We start from the raw sequence: 20,262 nt of genomic DNA, 5'->3' as shown, positions 1-20,262 counted from the left end.
CAAGTTGATGAAATTCAGGAATATAATAAGACACAGTCTGTCTACGGTCGCAACTGTACACTCGGAAACAAACATTACAATATAGAGACGCAAATTCAGTAAACTATAAGTTAAGCTTTCAGAAATTCATACAATTTAAGCACGTGCGTGTTGTATTCAATTTAGCTCATGGTGGCAAGTAAGTCGGGATATATAAATAACCCATAGCATTTAAAATTCTTACACTAAATTAGGACTTGCAAACTAAAGATGAATGCATTTTAGCACCAAACGTTTAAGCTTCATTTAAGAATTTGTGTTGTTTTAATGACGATATTGAGTATACAAAATATATTGTTAAACCACAGATCTATCAATAAACATTTATTTATATATCTTTGGTAAAAAGGCATTGACATGCTTATAGTGTGCATATGTACACGGACGAGACTTTCATAAGACCTCCATAAGGTTATAAATAGTACATAACTAAATGAATTCGAATACACTTCACTTTGATTTAGATTCTCTTTGCGTAAAAAAGTTGCATTTTACGATTAGATTTCAAGCAACAAAAATATCTGATGTAAACCCGAGACAAAGTTGAATATTAATATTTGAACAAAAATCAACGCGCAATGCTTTTTATGTTATTTATAAACTCACGGGAAAAAAATGTTTTCGGTGAACGTTATTTCGTGTTTACTTGAATTTTAATTTAAGTTTGTTGAGCTCGCCATTAATAAGCAAGTACAGTTTACAGACACCACATTTGATAATTATTGGAAACATAATAAATCATAACAAAGGGAATGAAACTTAATAAATGTCTTTCACATTATTAAATAAAATAATAAACATTTATGACATGATAATGGTACAATAAACGTATTAACATTTATGAAAACTGAATTACTGATTGCTTTATTGTGGGATATTTTAGTTGTATTTGTCAATGTTTTAAAATTATAAATCATGTGTGGTCCATATTAAGATAAATTATCATTGCACATACAAAATAAAACGTTTTATTGTAATGCCATCACGTTTATAGCGTGCATTTGCATACATTACGGATGATGCTCGGCGATTGCAGAATTGCCATGAATCGAATATTTTTTTATTACCTTTATTGGCGTTATTACTTGGATTCTTACGATATAAAACATTTTCCATTTAATGATGAAATAAATAGCGGCGGTATTAATCGAAAACATTATTGGTCGTTTTGACAGTTTACCCCAAAACGTGCTAATTTAGTTTGTCAGGGTATATTTACAGCGCCCACTGCTTTTTCTCGACTGCCTTAAGTTCAGACCAGATTGTGCTAAGTTATTGTTGAATGTGATACATTATTAGGCGGATATCATTCGCACATCCGCAGCATGACCCTTTTTATTATCGACGTCCTCCAGTCATGTGATTGATCTGCTGTAAAAGAAGAAACACTGACATAATACCAACAAATATTTGCAAGTAAAATCTCTGTTACATCAATTACACATTAATATAAGTGGAAACACAATCATAAATATTAAGCAGGGCATAACATTGCTAGTTATTACTATTATTCGATGAACTGAATTTTAATTCTTTTTTCATTAAACCTATATTTGCGTTTAGTAATCCCTAGCATCCCAATCATAACCAGCGTATTCTGCGCGAGACATAATGTGATTTTAGCTTAATTCCGAAATTAACAAAGTGGAATGCCGATATCCTTTAAGTGATCGACATATACCGGCCGTATCCTGTTTGCTAACGAAGTCGGCTTTAAGCGTCTGTTAATCCGGTAATTACCCCATTGAATTTGTCGATTGCAGTATCAACAACGTCATTGAAGCTTACATGGTTAAGTGGTTTCATTTGTGGCCTCTGACTTTTATCAGTTTTTCGAGTTTGATAGACAATGACAACACTTGTATATATGTTAAAAAATTGCCAAAGCCTACGCGAACTGTTTGTATTCACGTTCCCTTCTAGTGCGAGTGTTCATTTATTATTCAAACTTCACAATTAAATAAGATATGATAATTCAAAGACGTATAATACCGTATTTTATAGGTCTTTGGATAAATTATAATATGATTTACCAAGCTTCAACAAATTTATTACAACGATAACTTTTTCCAATTAAGAAAATCACGACCCATGACAGTAACGTTATCAAAAGTGGCACATTTGCTTTATTGATTCATTAACTTCGACTAAGAAATAACTTTTGATTAAATTTGAATCGATAACATGCCTATAAGTAATAGTTCAAACATATGTGTATACAAGTTTACACTGTTTTGTATGTCCATGCTTTCTGTGTTGATCGCTGACGAAGTATAAGGTATCTCTCGCCGGTAACTTTGAACACAGTGCCTTTTACTCAAGTGTTCCATTTATCTTCTGATTAAGCAAAAGCAACAAAACCTCGTTTGGCTATATGCGGTGTTTCAACTTATTGCTGCATTACATTGTAGGCTTAAGCGCTTTATTGAGAGATGAACGTTTGGGGTTCGTTTATTGAGGTTCTTCTTTGTCGAAAAATCACTGCAGAAACTCTGTTTCCTGGATGTGCCTGCATTTAGGCTTATGGGAGGACACATGCATTTTGTATTCGAACTCGGCTGGCATCATCTAAAATAATGGAACTGTGCCTTGTTTGGGTCTCGGTTCGATGTCTGAGTCTCATCAGACGGCTGTAAACTGAAATAAACTTCGCAGACCACCATCTGGTAACAATGGCGCATGCGTTAAACCTCATAAAATGTATCGATCATAACTAGTTAACTGTCATTACACGTGACATGTGTCGCTGTCAAGGGGAGATAACAGAGGCGTATTTAGTTGGGGGGCTAGGGGGCTAAAGCCCCCCCCCCAGCTGGCTGGCTAGATATGATTTTAAAAAAATGAACCCCTTACAGTTCCAATCCACTTGTTTTCCTGTCATATGCCCCTAATTAGGCCATTAACAGCTGTCAATTTGTGTGATTAACCCCAGGCATGTGTACAGACGATCTAACCTTCGCCAGCTAAACTGCACGCTTCATTGACTGTAAGTGATAAACTGCGCTATTTGATTGGCTGAAGGAGATACATATGAAATTCATCGATACATTTAGCTATAGGTAAATGTTTACAAATGGCTGCCGCGTGGGACTTGTGAAAATCAATATCCTCCAATAACCTTCAGTCGAGCGGTTAAGGAAACAATTAAAATAATTTCTGAATGAATTCAAACATTGCCGCAATAAACGATGTACCTAATTTTATTTATTTTTTTATTTCATTCCTGTTAAATCCATGTCAAAATTGTTTATTTAGAGCGTGTTTAACCACACAAAGCCAATAGTTCCATACACATCCGCAAATGACATACACTTCGCGCGTTGTTTACCTTGAGTCGAGAGGTAACATCCGAAAAGCGTGAGTACTCGATTGCAATAGACATGAGGTCAACAAAACTTCAAAAATTCGATTCACTGAACAAATTTAGAGAAACCGAAAGATTAATTTTACTTTTCTTATAACTTTAATTTACCATTTAACAAGTATCTGTTTTAACGGTCGATCTTCTTTTGAGCAACATCGACATGAAAAAGTGCTCAAGAACCCAAAAAAAAACTACAACGTTCGCAATTGGTTCCAATACAATTTCGGCATATATATTACTATTAAAAGATTCGATAAAATTATCATCAAATCGGGACAGAGTATATCCACTGAACATGTGGATATCGGCATGTCTCATATTTTCGCGATGTGCGCGCACAGATTGTTCCATGCAACAATTTCTGGGAATCGTGAAAAAGTAAACGAATTTTCTTTTAAATAAATCAATTACTTGAAATTATGTGTTTACACTAGCGCAGTGGTCTGTAATTTGTGCGCAAGTTTACTGAAGAGTACCGAAAAAATGCACGGAAAAGGCATAAATTTGGACTATTTCAGTTGAAGTAAGATTTTTAATGCAATTAAACTGGGTTTTTTTCTTATATTAGTCGTGTCTATAATTATTTTCAAGCGTAGTAATGTTATTAAAACAATATACTGGTTTGAGAGACATTTGATTTACCCCTGTGTGTCTGTCTGTCTGTCCGAAAATTCGATTTATTGAACAAATTTAGAGAAACCGAAAGATTAATTTTACTTTTTTTATAACTTTTATTTACCATTTAACAAGTTTCTGTTTTAACGGTCGATCTTCTTTTGAGCAACATTGACATGAAAAAGTGCTCAAGAACTGAAAAAAAACATTCGCAATTTGTTCCAATACAATTTCGGCATATATATTACTATTAAAAGATTTGAGAAAAAATTATCATCAAATCGGGACAGGGTATACCCACTGAACATGTGAATATCACCATGTCTCATATTTTCGCGATGTGCGCGCACATATTGTTCCATGCAACAATTTCTGGGAATCGTGAAAAGTAAACGAATTTTCTTTACAATAAATCAAATACTTGAAATTATGTGTTTACACTAGGCAGTGGTCTGCAATTTATGCGCAAGTTTAATGAAGAGTACCGAAAAAATGCATGGAAAAGGCATAAATTTGGACTATTTCAGTTGAAGTAAGATTTTTAATGCAATTAAACTGTTTTTTTTTCTTATTTTAGTCATGTCTATAATTATTTTAAGCGTAGTAAAGTTATTAAAACAAAATACTGGTTTGAGAGACATTTGATTTACCCCTGTGTGTCTGTCTGTCTGTCTGTCTATCTGTCTGTGTGTCTGTCACACTTGATGTCTAAACTCAAGTTCTTGTTTTACATGCACTTTTATCATGCAAAATGCTGATTAGATAGCATGAAATTGCATCATTTGAAGGTACCATTAAAAAAAAAAAATCAACGACGGAAGGGGACACCCCTCCCGCACCCTCACATTACGCAATTAGCTGCGGAGATCATATATGAATCAAATATCAATAAAAGAGTTGTATTGTTTTGATTATTTTTATTAATGTGTCGTTTAATCTAATTAAAAAACACGAATTCATTGTTTTTATGAGATGGTTCAAATCGCATCCATAAATCGAAATGTCCATATCAGCGTAATTGTATTTCTTTAAGGATTGCAGTTTGCTCTTTCCGCAAATCAAAGATGTAGACATACGTGGTTATATAAGTCATGGAAAGATGCATTCAGACAGCGACCAAACTATCTGTTATTTGAAGCAGAAAACCATGTTGGAGTGTGCATGTGTCTATTGATCAGGGCTCGTTATAGCCAGTATAAACATAGGCGAGTGTCTTCGCTTTGTTCCAGAGGACCGCTTATTCAAAGCACGTGACTTATAATCTTGCTGTTCCAAACCGGTCCAGCAATAAGAATCTTATTGTGCACGGAAAACCCGAATCACGCACAGTGAAGAAGCTTTATCTATTACCGCGATGCGTGACTTCGCATTTTTTAATTGTAAGGAGTCCAGAACTTCTTTTTTACATTTTGTATGAAAAGACAAAGCATGTTATTCCCTTGTATGACGTCGTCATTCATTTGGTTTTCATGTGATAACCCATTTGCCACAAATAGTTCCTTAAAGCCAAGATGGCATGATATAAAATAACATCGATATATTTCTTTTCAGGAAAGCATACCCACGGCCGGGAAATGATTGGCGCAAAAACCAGGTCAAAAAGTAAGTCATTGGATAAAATGGACATCGAATCAAAAGAGAATGGCGTCATATCCAATGGTTTTCATGGTTACAAAGAAGGCTATAAAACGCTCGAAAATTCAGAGATGAATAGACGCTTGACAAATTTGTTCAACAAGCTCATCCTCCCATTGGCGCTTGTTGGTCTTACCCCTCAGATAGTAATGCTGTATTGGTATACGAACGTCAAGTTTGCCGGAAGTTACTCAACTTTGATCGCACACTTCCGTAGCGACTCCGTTCTTGGAACAATTGTCGCAATGTGGAATGAACTTAGCATTTTTAACACGTTTACTGTGGGAGTCATTTTTGGCTATTTCGCCTGGGCACTGTTTTGGATGGTCGTTCTACCGGGAAAAGAAGTTCACGGACCTGTGACACCAAAGGGAAACGTGCCGCAGTACAAAGATAACGGCTTCCTGCATTACTGCGTCACAATGGCTGGGTTCGCTATCCTAACCATTGTGCTGAAGTACAACGGCTTGACCCCCAAGGTCGTGTATGACCGCTTTGGTGAGTTGCTGGGGTTTATGAACGTGTTTGCTCTTTGCTTTGTCTTCCTCCTGTACATCAAAGGGATAACCCGCCCGTCCACATCGGACAGTGGGAAGACAGGAGGTGGCTTCGTCTTCGACTACTACTGGGGCACGGAGTTGTATCCTCGTATTTGCGGAATAGACGTCAAAGTGTTCACTAACTGTCGATTTGGAATGACCGTCTGGCCACTGTTGGTCTGTATATACGCACTGAAGAGTTACGAGATTCACGGTTTCGTAGACAGCATGTTCGTCACTACGATTCTTCAGCTGACATATATTACCAAGTTCTTCACATGGGAAGCCGGATACATGCACACTATTGACATCATCCTTGACAGAGCCGGCTACTATATATGCTGGGGCTGTCTGTGCTGGCTGCCGTCCCTGTATCCAATCGTCAGTCACTACCTCGTCACGCACCCACTCCGTCTCGGCACTCCACTTGCCACTAGCATATTGGTCTTTGGGTTGTTTTCTGTTCTGATCAATTACCTCGCCGATCTACAGCGCCAGGATGTACGCAAGGCAAACGGAGATTGCCTAGTCTGGGGTCGAAAACCAGATCTTATACGTGCAAAGTACAGGATCGAGTGTGGCGAAGTAAGGGAGAGCATCCTGCTGGCTTCCGGTTGGTGGGGACTGTCCCGCCATTTTCACTACATTCCGGAAATCCTTCTGTCGTTTTTCTGGACGGTGACAACCGGATTTGAGTATGTTCTTCCTTACACGTACGTTATTGTTCTCGTTATTCTGCTCACTCACCGCAGTTTCAGGGACGAACAGAAGTGTAGCATGAAGTACGGAGTTTACTGGCAAGAATACTGTACCAAAGTCAGACACCGAATCATACCGTTTTTGTTTTAACAGCTTCGATACTCGTGTTTGGTTTCTTTTCACTTTTTTTCTTAAAACAGAAACAATTTAAATACTTAAACAGCAGAATAATGAATACTACCCACTTGGTTTAAGTTTAGCTCACCAACAGCATGTTATTGTGATATTTTAAGCAAAGTTTTCACTCTTGAATTGTGTTCTCTTTTCATACTTGACAAGTAAACTATGCTAATAAAGTTGTCTTTGCTCGGTTATTTCACGAGATGATGACGACATAACAAAAAGTTGGGTATTCGTGTATTTGTTTAGCACAATTTAAGTACGAAACATATGTATTTTATAGAGGTACAAAATATGTTCACGTATCCGTTTAATTGTGGAAAGGCTATATTTAGCCACGTCAACATTTTTTATCAAGACTAGGACTTGTTCTGTTTAGTATCTACGCTGTTTTCGTTGCCATATTTTACAGTTATATTGTTCTCTGAATATTTTGCACATTTATACATTTTAACATGAATAATCTGCATGGCAGTTTTTAATTAGATTTTTTAACAAAATCTTACATTATATGTTACAATCTTTTGAAAGTTCCAAATAGTAATTTGTAGACACAAACTGTATTTTTTAAGCATAGATAATCCATATCCTTTTCGAAACTCACTGATGCAATTTGTCACATTTGTGTTGTATATGTTAGTCTAATTCATATTAAGACGCTTCCCATTATAAGTCGGAATTCAATTAGAAGAATCTTTCCAAAGAATCAAAAACCCTAAAATTATACTGATGACAAATTCGGGGACATGATATAGTATACGTAGATAGTAAAAATGAAATACTACAGTACAGGTAAAAGATGGTTTGCGAATTGATGCCGATTTCGATTGCGATAACCCGATATATATGAAAAATATTTATTTAGTGTTGCAGGTGTCTCCGAAACAACACACGGGATTTTCTGAGATTCATTTATATATTTTACATTTACATTTACACATATTGGTTGTTTATTGCATTTATTGTTTAATTATTGACTCTTTAATTAATATGTAGGTATTGAATACAGGTAAGTATAGGTTTCTTTAGCTGAGCAACGGGTTCATGGCGTTTGGCCACAAACCATGCCCAAGTTGAACTGTTTTCATACTCATTAATTGTTGCCCCGAAAGCACATGTTTGTATCTTTTATTTGTATCGTGTACATTTTAAATAAATCAATGAGAAAATTGTGTTTATTCATCAATTTCAACTAGGCAACTATTGTGTAAACTATTGTGTAATGAAGAATATTATTCGGGAAACTGCTAAAATTTGAATTATTGTACATGGACCATTATCAAAATATATTGGGCAAAATTATATTGGACTCTTATGAGTTGGCCCTCCCAGAAACGGTCGGGATTCTGACGTTTACTCATTGCTCTATCACTTGGTATAGGATTTTCGCTAATGTTGTTTGATTTTAGATGCTAATTGCATCATGAAATTTAGCATCTTAAAACGAAAGCTTTACACCATTATGGTAATAAAGAACGTGTTCACCATTCGTATTAAAATATCAATATGACGTATTTGGGATTTTTCAAATTTTACTGAGTCGGATGCCACAAGTTAAAGGAAACTTCTTTAGCCTATCATCTCAATGACAATGGCACTTCTGTTGCCGATTACCCGACACTTTTTAAGAGATATGGCACATACTTTTTAGTAAACCAGAAATGAAAAAATCGCGGTTGATTACTGTTTGAGTAAGCAGGTAAAATTCGGGCTAGGTTCACGAAGGTTTGAAATATGCCCTGTCACAGTATTAAATGAATTTACTTTTATCTTATAGGGCGATATATTGAATATAAGAAAACAACAGTTTTATAATTAATATCGCTTTATTATGGTTGCTATGGCAACATGATAAATACGTGTGAATATTTGTTATGGTATATAAAAACAATTGCAAACGTATATATACATATACATTATACTTCATCTTGAAAATTATAAAATTGTACATGAGTATTGAAATCACACAGCATGCTGTAAAAAAGCAACAAAAGTGGTTGGTTGTCATGGTAACGAGTAAGAACACAATTAGTGTCAAATCGAGCGTATTTTTTTATTAATAACATCCTCGCGTGAAATGTGAGAAAAGCCAAGATTAAAAGGCACACAGTCGGTCAGGAGTACTTATATGTATGAGTGTATGGCTCTTCTGACGCTAGATTTTAATGTCAAACAAAGTTGAAAGTACTGTCTTTGAGAGACCTGACTTAAGCTTGAACAAGAAAATTCCAATAGTAGTTGCAACAGTTCTAGCAGGCGTGTTTCTTATGGATGAATCACTGACTTTCAAGAGTTCTACAAAGTTAGACACCGAAATTCCGGTAAGATTGGACATGTCTTCATCACTGAACGTTGCAAAATCATCAAATGACAGCCTTTTATTTTTTGAACATATGCAATAATCTCGAACTGAAGTAAGAAATTTCAGAAGGGATGGTCTTTTTAAAATCACATTATCAATTGTAGACGGTTTAGAAATCACAATTTCTTCAAAAGAAGTACCATCATGTTTGAAATGACCGGGACAGCACGTACTTTCCGCTGTTATGATAATATTATGGGAAATGAATGTTTCCGTTCTTGTAGAAGTGGGAACAACAATAAATTTAGGTCCAGGCTTCTTAAAACATAAAAAATATGCATGGCTTTTTGATGTTTTTTTTTATATTTAATTGAATCGAAGGAGGACGGTTATGGAGAATATTGTGCGACGGTGGTGAGCTGAAAAAGGCACATGGAGGTTGCAGTGATGTAGTATAGTACGCTGGCTGTCTACACTTGTCACAAATAAATTGATTTGTCGTTGTTTCTAGCAGAATATTCTTTTTTTAAGTATTTGGCGATATGTTTATTTATAGGACGGCGCTGATGTATTTTAAGCCGTGTTTCGCATAAAACACACGTTAAAAACTGTTTACTGATTAGTAACCTTCTGTTATTTAGTTTGAATATTTTTACAAATTACGTTCATATTTTTGCATTAATTGTAGAACAAATTGGCAAGAAATACGACGCGATCTCGATCTCGGATCATCCGCGATGTAGACTAGCGCTGCATCCATTATCCCACTTCTGCGACTATTACTTTACACTGAAAATTCACATCTATATGAGTCGCGTTGTGAGAAAATGGGGCTTAATGTATGTGCGTAAAGTGTCATCCCAGATTAGCCTGTGCGGACTGCACTGGGACGACACTTTCCGCTTTAATGGTATTTTTCGTTTAAAGGAAGTCTCTTCTACACGAAAATACGGATAAGGCGGAAAGTGTCGTCCCTGATTAGCCTGTGCGGACTGCACAGGCGAATCTGGGACGACACTTTACGCACATGCATTAAACCCAGTTTTCTCAGAACGCGACTCATATAATGAGTAATATGACGTTCGCTGATAGCGTCATTTGCAATTTCAATTCGTTTTAGTCATTTATACCATAATTATTCTCAACTCACAGAGTTTTCAATAGTATTAACATTTTTTAAATTCTATAAAAATTTAATTCTATACAAATCAATCTATACAATTCTATACAATTTCTATACAAATTTATATAAATTATGATATAAAACAAAGGTTTTCACAAAAATATTTATTGAGTCGTCTGCAGTCGCATTGCACTGGACAGGAACTGTCAACCATTTATTGACTTCTCTATTTAAACAGAGATTGAAACCCCTTTTTCGATCAAAAATATATTTGAAATGGTAACTTTACAATAATATGAGTAAACTAAAGGTTACGTGACTCCTAGTGATCCTTGGTAAATTAACGGTGTTTGCACTACATGTTGTCATGGAGCGACGTAAACAACCGTAAAAGAGTTGATTCCCTTAGTTCACACAATTCGTCAATTTGCACAAAATTTATTTTTTTACACTTAAGTCTTAAATTAAAAGAAACATTACATTGTGCATGGAAAACGTGTTCTAAATGTAACTAAAGTATACATTAACAACTAAACACATACAGTTTTATTGTGTTTTTATGTGCATAACAACACAGAAATTGGGTTACAGCGCAATATTTAAATTCACAAAAGTTCAATATTAGATATGAAGGCATATTTCCCACAAGATTTTTTTTTGTCTTTGCATCTCCATTCGAAATATGCATCGAAGCTAAAAATATAAAAGTGGGGGAACTTGCCATCATCTTTTATTAAGTCATAAAGTGTCGAAACATTTCGTAAATTATGCTGAACTATAAATGTGTGTATGCTATTTTATAGTTATTTAACGTGATGTGTAAGGCAAAAGAGCTTTTGAATGAGGCAGTTAAGATGATAAGTTCCAGAAATATACCAAATTTATGATGATTTGTGAAACTTATTTTTTTTACAATTTCACATGGCATGATTTTGTTTTTCATGGCATATTCAAAGAAGACAAGACATCTTGGCGAATTAAATATGGCCATTATAGCGTGATGTTTCGATCTATTTTTCTTATATTGATTGTAAGGCTGAAGCGTATATACTTTCTCCTCGACTTTCCTCGCGATGTCCGCTTCTGTTGTACTACACTGGTATTCTCGTCGATCTACAGCATATCGTTTATGATCTTAACCCATTCATGCCTAGTGGACTCTCCCATCCTTCTAAATTGGATCAATTTATTTCCAAAATTAGGGATGTCTAGTATATTTATTTTTATGTTAAGAAAATTTCTTACAGAAATTCCTTTAAGCAAACAGCGCAGACCCAGATGAGACGCCGCATCATGCGGCGTCTCATCTGGGTCTACGCTGTTTGCCAAGGCCTTTTTTCTAGAAGCTAGGCATAAATGGGTTAATAGTTTAATAATTTACACTAAATACTTATAAAGGCAATGTGTTCTGCACTTGTTCAATTTTTATGTCACAAGTAAATTTAAACGTCAACACTCAATATCAAGGTAAATATATATGCTAATTTCTTTTTACTGCTCCTCCATTTTCACCATGTTAACAATTCAACATGTATTGGTTGTTTCTTTTTTGTTAACAACTGCTTATTGTATTAACAATTTATTTAACATGTACCTTATATAAATATATTTTGAAAAGGCATTAAATTCAATAAGTGAACTGCACGATGACGTATAAATAAAGTTAGAATAATAGAATAATAATATGTGAAATGAAATATGTATGTTTGTATGTTTACATAAAAACTATTATTAATCAAAATAAAATAATGGTATATTCAAGGTTGAATGTCGTGTATGTTTGGTAGAAAATTGATAATAGTATCATCGTGTTTTCATTAGTTCAAACCAAAAACGATACTAGAAAATACTAATTAATCTCTCATATTGTTAAGATGTGTCTGCCCAGTTGATGACATGCATATCCCATGGTCAATTAGGACACAAAAAATAAAGTCTTACTATTTTTAGTTGGTCGCGTTAGCGGCCAGCTAAATTTACAGAGCATATTTTGCATATCAGTATGTGCTTAGAAGCCTTAAGTACGGTATGAACCACAACTCACTCTGCAAGGGACGATTACCGCTGCCTGTCTGCAGCAGACGATAAATGAGTCTGCTCTAGCAGTGAGTGTATATACTCTCTAGCAGTGAGTTTATATACCAGCTTGTAAGTCTACATTGGCCAGTCTAGTGTTTATCATTGAAATCTGTACATATTGGTTGCTTTCAGGGAATACGGGTCTTAATGCAAGTCAAATAAGATTAGCCTGTGCAATGCGCACAAGCTAATCAAGGACGACAACAGCGAACAACTGCAGTGCCTTCAGCGCTTTGATTGATTTTATGGAGATAGGATTAAATGGAACTAAATATTTTATCACATACGTTTAGATAATGCCCTGGTAGGGTGGTATCTAGAAGTCGCACTTTCCGTTCATCCGTCCGACGGTCGGTCGGTCGGATGATGATGATGATCGCCTCAAAACAGAAATGTAATCAATATTCGTAGTCCCTAAAGTTTCAAATGGATTATAAATTGGAGATGGCGATGAAAAATCTTCTACAAAGAAAATTGAACATGTCTTTAAAATACCGAACTCTTCTTCAGTCGACAACAAATGATGAGATATGTAGTTCTAAACTAAAACTTTCGCCGTAGCAATAGTGTTTGTTAATTCCAAAAACATTCCATGCGAATTAATTTAATTATTTTGATAATTAACAAGTATTTAATAAATAATCTTATTTAATAAACTTCTAGTAATGATTTAGTACCCACATAATGACATTAACGCTTTGTATTGTTCATGAACCAAATTAAGTAATATCTTTCCCTATCTTAAATACGACTATTCAAAAGATTTGGCCTTAATCGTTTATCAGAATCGTCGCTTTGACACGATTATTTCGAAATCTGAACTGCAGTCTTTTGTTATCCTTTTAAATTCCCAATTCAAATAAATCACTTTTTTTTCAGCGACAATGCTTATCATATCGTTATTCTAAAAGCATGATTGGTTTAACATTATTAAAACATGTTCGTCAAATATTAACGCAAACATGTGGTTGCTAAGTAACATGTGTTTCAAATGAAACAGTTTTAATAAGCGTTAATATGTTTACTACACAAACAGTTCGTTGAGTGCCATTAATGCGATGTGTCTGTAACGATTCAGCCATTGAGTGATTTGATCCTTATTTCACATTATAGTTTTCTTTGAAGTTTGAATTCTCTCCTGTCTTAAAGTGAGTAATTTTGATTATCACGTACATGTACATTGCAATTATGAAGCGCTCGATCGACTGCTAGAATCCTGTTACCTTGGTAACTATTAGAATCCTGTTACCTTGAAAATTAATGGTTCGCACTATCAAGTTCATCTTAAACAATAGCTCTGGTAGATTTACTGTTATTGGCCAAACTAAAGCGTAATATGATACGTGGCCTTCTGATAAGATGAAATACACTGATAGAGAAACGATTAATGAACGACGTCGTCGATACATAGCAAAACATTCGTTGTCAATCACGTATAGCTAGCGCTTGCCATCAAGTTCAAGCGCTGCAAGCGAACTTCCCTAGCCTTAGCCATAATTAGGATAGTGGCGTTTATTAATAACATAGGACTATTATCCGCCAAATGCCTATTTAAGTGATTTATTGTCGACGTGCGTGATACATGTACATACAATGTATTTTTTTACAAATAATTTGTTTTTAACTTAATATGATAAAAAAAGTCAACATTTGCATGTTGTGGTACAAGTTTAAGAACATTTTACGAAGCTCCTTTTAAGATTGCGTGTTTCGGCTATACAAAGCGCTTAAACTAAAGGCCTTATTCATATGAACTGACATGAAATTCCACTACGTTTAGAAGGACGCTCGGTTACAGTTATTACACGTATGATAACGCAAAACGTAATATCCTTTTTAATAAGGCGTTCATATCACTTTTTTAAAAACAGTATATAAAACAACAGGTAATGTTAATAAAACATGGCTTTATATAGCACAAAATCACAATGTACATTCCTAATTAACACTAAATATATACATGTACTACAATTAAGGCTAAAAGAATGCCATGACATCGATAGCACTACATTCATTCTGTGCTGTGTAGGTGCTGTGTGGTTGAACGTGCGATGAATCCCTACTCCTCGTTGCCATCGATGATTCATCCTCACGAAACCCGTAGTTACAATACACCCGTTCAGCGTCTAAATAAGACGCCATGGCTGTGATGTTTTCGGTCTGTTCTTTGACGTCTTCTTCGAAAATACTACCCGAAACCGCGACTATAAAGCTATCGCTTCTGTCTTGCCTTGTATGTGTCAGCTGTTTGTTGGTAGATTCCACGTATGCACTGTCAGATTCCAACTCATTTTTTAAATTGCTAGAAATACTGGTATTTTCACCGAGATCATCTTTCGCTTCTGTCGTGGTCTCACTGGTTACAGTAAGCGTGTACTCATCGATATCACAAACGGAATTAGAATCGTCATCGGAGTGGGACAAAAGTCATCGTCGCAAGCAATGTCTTGTCTCGTTGTTCTATATTCATACGAGATACTCCACGTAGTAAACTCGTCAATGCTGTCCTTACTGTCACAATTGTTCACTGGAGCTTCCTGACGCAACACGATCGGTGTTTGCATTTGAGAATGATCATTTACAATAAATGTATCGCTTATTTTCATATCATCGTCATTTTGCAAGCATGCTTTGACATTTTGACTTTTGTGATTCATTTTTATCTTGCGAGGCAGAGGGAACGATTTCTTAAAGTGTGTCGTGGTATTGTTCCAATTGTCCTTTCGAGCAACATCCAAACTGACGTTCCCAAATGACTGACGGTAGGCGGAACGCGTAAAGTCCGCCTTAGAAATGTATGCATTAGACGACAACGTTTTCCTGTTAGTTTCTGTTAAATCTGTATCATCTGCATATCTCTGGTGTATAACAATATCTCCAATACTACTTATACTTGTACTGCTGCTTCTCCAACTACTTCTGCTACTACTGCGTCTACTACTACTTTTACTACTTCTACTACTACTTCTACTCCAACTACTATTACTACTACTACTACTACTACTACTACTTCTACTACTACTACTACTACTACTACTACTACTACTACTACTTCAACTACTACTACTACTACTACCACTACTACTACTACTACTACTACTACTACTACTACTACTACTACTACTACTACTACTACTACTACTACTACGTCTACTACTACTACTACTACTACTACTACTACTACTACTACTACTACTACTACTACTACTACTACTACTGCTGCTGCTGCTGCTACTACTACTACTACTACTACTACTACTACTACTACTACTACTACTACTACTACTACTACTACTACTATTGCTACTACTACTACTACTACTACTACTACTACTATTACTACTACTACTACTACTTCTACTACTACAACTACTACTACTACCACTACTACTACTACTACTACTACTTCTTCTACAACTACTACTACAACTACTACAACTACTACAACTACTACTACTACTACTACTACTACTACTACTACTACTACTACTACTACTACTACTACTACTACTACTACTACTATTACTACTACTACTACTTCTACTACTACAACTACTACTACTACCACTACTACTACTACTACTACTACTTCTTCTACAACTACTACTACTACTACTACAACTACTACAACTACTACTACTACTACTACTACTACTACTACTACTACTACTACTACTACTACTACTACTACTACTACTACTACTACTACTACTACTACTACTACTACTACTACTGCTGCTACTACTACTACTACTACTACTACTACTACTACTACTACTACTATTACTACTACTACTACTACTACTACTACTACTACTACTATTACTACTTCTGCTTCTCCTACTGCTACTGCTGCTACTACTACTGCTACTTCTACTTCTACTACTGCTACTTCTACTTCTGCTACTCCATTTTGATAGCTTACAACGACCACTGCAATCATAAAAATCAACGATTTAGCAACTTTCAAAAAACAAAAAGGCCGCCATGACGCTGCGTAGTCACGTGATACACATCTTACCAGTGGACTCGTCGGTCGCTATGGAGATATTGACAAGTGACAGTTTATTGCACTCGATAGCAGTTGTTTGTTTATTTAACATGCATTGCTAATTGGTAGTCGCCTGCTTCTTTTATGCATTTGACAGTTTGTCAAAAGTATAAAAATTTGCCTTTGTATTTAAGTGACTCGCGATTAATGTACTTATTGCCGAAAATATCAAAGACAAATTTGGGGCTTTCATAAACTCATTAAGGAAATTAACGGTTTCATATCATTTACGATGTCTATTAAAGACAAACATTTTGATTGTCATTCTCTCCTTAAATTTCTCCGTAATAAGACGTTCATAGATTATAGAAAAGTAAATTGTCAGTTCAAGTTAAACATCATGGCTTCCAAGCGTAAGTTATTGACGTTGGAAGAACGCGTTAAGGTCATTAGTCTGTTAGGTAAAGAACACAGTTGTAGACGAATGGCTAGTGATCTTGGTGTAGGAAAAACTCAAATTCAGAGCATTTTAAAACGTTAACATGAGATTATGGACGAATTCGAGGAGAACGTAAACTGTGAAAGTAAACGCCCTAAGCGTGAATCGGAATTCGCGTCAGTGAATAACTTAGTGCATAAGTGGTTTGTTGACGCATGTACATGTACGTTTACATGTATGTCAATAGTTATGTATACAGTATATGATAAATTAAATAAATAATAAAACATAGGGGAAATAGAAATACAACATATAATAAATATACAAATGTAAAACAAAACTGTGTTTTCAATCCTTTATTTCATTATACACGCATAAGTATTCAAACATTTAAACAATAGAGCACATACATAGATAAGGTACCTGTTAAAAAAACTACTAGCATATTTTGCAAAGTTTCGATCGACCCTGCGAATAAAGACCACCTGTGAACAAAGACCACAACGACCAAATCCCTTGAGTGGTCTTTATTGACAGGTTGGACTGTACTTCTAATACTACTGCTGCTACTACTGTTTCTACTGCTAGTACCGCTACTGCTGATATTGCTGCTATTTCTGCTACTGCTGCAACTACTACTACCGTTACAACTACTTCTACTGCTGCTACTGCTGCTACTACTGCTACTGCTAGTACTGCTGTTTCTGGTGCTTCTGCTGCTAATGGTGCTAGTGCTGCTACTGCTTCTACTGCTTTTACTGCTGCTACAGCTTCTTCTGCTGCTACTGATGCTATTTCTGCTGCTGCTACTGATGCTTCTGCTAATTCTGCTGCTGATACTGCTTCGACTGCTGCTATTGTTGCTTCTTCTGCTACTGCTGCTACTGCTGCTCCTGCTGCTACTGTTGCTGCTGCTTCTGCTGCTGTTACTTCTTCTTCTGCTGCTGCTTCTACTGCTGCTATTGTTGCTACTGCTGCTATCGCTGCTACTGCTACTACTGCTGCTACTACTGCTGCTAATGCAGCTGCTGCTGCTGCTAATGCAGCTGCTGCTACTGCTGCTGCGTCTGCTGTTGTTACTATGGTTTCGAGATGCCGCCATTTTTTACTTGTATCTTAAAAAGTTACTAATACACCGTGCTTGCAGTTGAAAAAATTACTCCCACACCGGTCGACATGCGACACTTGCGCGATGTTTGCTCGATATATTGTCGAGTGTCATATCGTGCGTCGCGCGTCGTATCGTGCGTCGTGCAAATGTCGCGTGTCGACCTAGGGAAGGTCGACAGGCGACATTTGCGCGACATTTGCGCGACATTTGCTCGATTTAGTGTCGAGTGTCATATCGCATATCGCGCGTCGTATCGTGCGTCGCTCAAATGTCGAGTGTCGCGCTCGAAGGTCGACACACGACATTCAAGCGATATTCAAGCGACGCACGAAATGAGAGTCGACAATTGAATCGACAGTCAAGATTTTCTGCAATATTTTTTTCTAAAACCCAGCGCGATATGCGACACTCAAATCTTGCTTGTCGATTGATTGTCGCATGTGGAATTTAAATGTCGATTGTCATATCGTGCGTCGCTTGAATGTCGTGCGTCGACCTCGAAGGTCGACACGCGACAATCAACTTGGCCCTATCCGGATTCCGTAATTAGCTGCCTTATTTGTATATATCATCTAAGCTAAAACAAGTGACTAGGCCACTTAAGATGGCTTATGCTTACATGCCAAAATATGTGTATCGGTCATCTATCCTGACTCATTTAAATAGTTCTCCCCAGTTACAAAGGCCACCAAGTTGGCTCACGTGTATAGGTTGTCTAAACGCTGTCATGTGTATAAGCAACTAAAGCTTTTTCATAGGACAGACAGACAGACAGACAGACAGACAGACAGACAGACAGACAGACAGACAGACAGACAGACAGACAGACAGACAGTTATACAGACAGACAGACAGACAGACAGACAGGCAGACAGGCAGGCAGGCAGACAGACAGACAGACAGACAGACAGACAGACAGACAGACAGACAGACAGACAGACAGACAGACAGACAGACAGACAGACAGACAGACAGACAGACAGACAGACAGACAGACAGACAGACAGACAGACAGACAGACAGACAGACAGACAGACAGACAGACAGACAGACAGACAGACAGACAGACAGACAGACAGACAGACAGACAGACAGACAGACAGACAGACAGACAGACAGACAGACAGACAGACAGACAGACAGACAGACAGACAGACAGACAGACAGACAGACAGACAGACAGACAGACAGACAGACAGACAGACAGACAGACAGACAGACAGACAGACAGACAGACAGACAGACAGACAGACAGACAGACAGACAGACAGACAGACAGACAGACTGTGTGTTGAAATACAGAGGACAAACAATTTGTAAATTAGGTTATACGATTTAACAAGTTTAATCTTATACTCAACGATTCCTTAACAAATAAACACAGTTTTATCAGTTCCGACCTATTGGTTGATTGCAGCTATTGTACATACTTAAATACAGATGATTATAGTAATATTGTTTATGTATTTCTTCAACAATTGTTGAGCAAATACATACAAAATGAAATTCGTCCTCAATATCCGTGACATTTCAACAAAGACAATATATTTCTTGTCTAGCAATATTGTTTTCATAATATCTTCCAATCTGTGTACGAAGAGGTTGAACAGATAAGCTTAATCGGCATAAATAAAATTTTATTTTTTTCGGAACGAAGTCTATTAAATCTCATATTTAAGATTCGAATTAAATGTGCTATAAATGTCGAACATTTTACTATCTTCTAGTGTATGGTTACAATTTATATGAATCTACAATTCTGGATTTTACAATGGGTTTCAAATGTTTAAAATGAATATCATGAACGCTGTTAAAGACAGCGTTGTGTCTTATACTTAGGTTATATAAATATACCAATTAAATAAAAGTGGTCGTCAATGAGTGTAATTATTTATTCGTGTTGGCTGATTCCTCCTTTGTCGTTCGGACGAATATGTAGAATACATACACGCAATTCTCTATAATTTATCTGTTCATACAACACACGAACACAAATTTTGTGCATAAAAAGTTGGTACCAAAATGACAATACGTTGGGTTTTAGGCATACGATATAAATCATGTTGAAAGTAAACAAAAGACCTCTCGAATGTCTTATATGTACAGTTTCCTACATTTCTCGTGAGGTAGTATACAGTGTAGTGAT

At 36.2% G+C, this 20,262-nt stretch overlaps 1 protein-coding gene across 6 annotated transcripts in view; it reads left to right on the top strand.

Annotated features, from left to right (window-relative positions):
• LOC127862105 (uncharacterized) overlaps positions 1 to 20,262 on the top strand; it is a 123,939-nt gene that overhangs the window by 6,908 nt on the left and 96,769 nt on the right. For 5 of the 6 annotated variants that reach the window (XM_052401080.1, XM_052401079.1, XM_052401081.1 and 2 more), the window contains exon 2: positions 5,570 to 7,863. In XM_052401080.1, the coding sequence (XP_052257040.1) occupies positions 5,593 to 7,041 (1,449 nt within the window). In that variant the 5' untranslated portion in view covers positions 5,570 to 5,592 and the 3' untranslated portion in view covers positions 7,042 to 7,863. Of the gene's footprint in view, positions 1 to 5,569; positions 8,091 to 20,262 lie in introns of all 6 variants that reach the window. The other variant, XM_052401082.1, reaches the window with a different exon arrangement.

The sequence above is a fragment of the Dreissena polymorpha genome, chromosome 16, assembly GCF_020536995.1.
Source record: "Dreissena polymorpha isolate Duluth1 chromosome 16, UMN_Dpol_1.0, whole genome shotgun sequence".
In the NCBI taxonomy this organism is placed as follows: domain Eukaryota; kingdom Metazoa; phylum Mollusca; class Bivalvia; order Myida; family Dreissenidae; genus Dreissena; species Dreissena polymorpha.
This window is presented reverse-complemented; position numbering and strand designations above follow the sequence as displayed.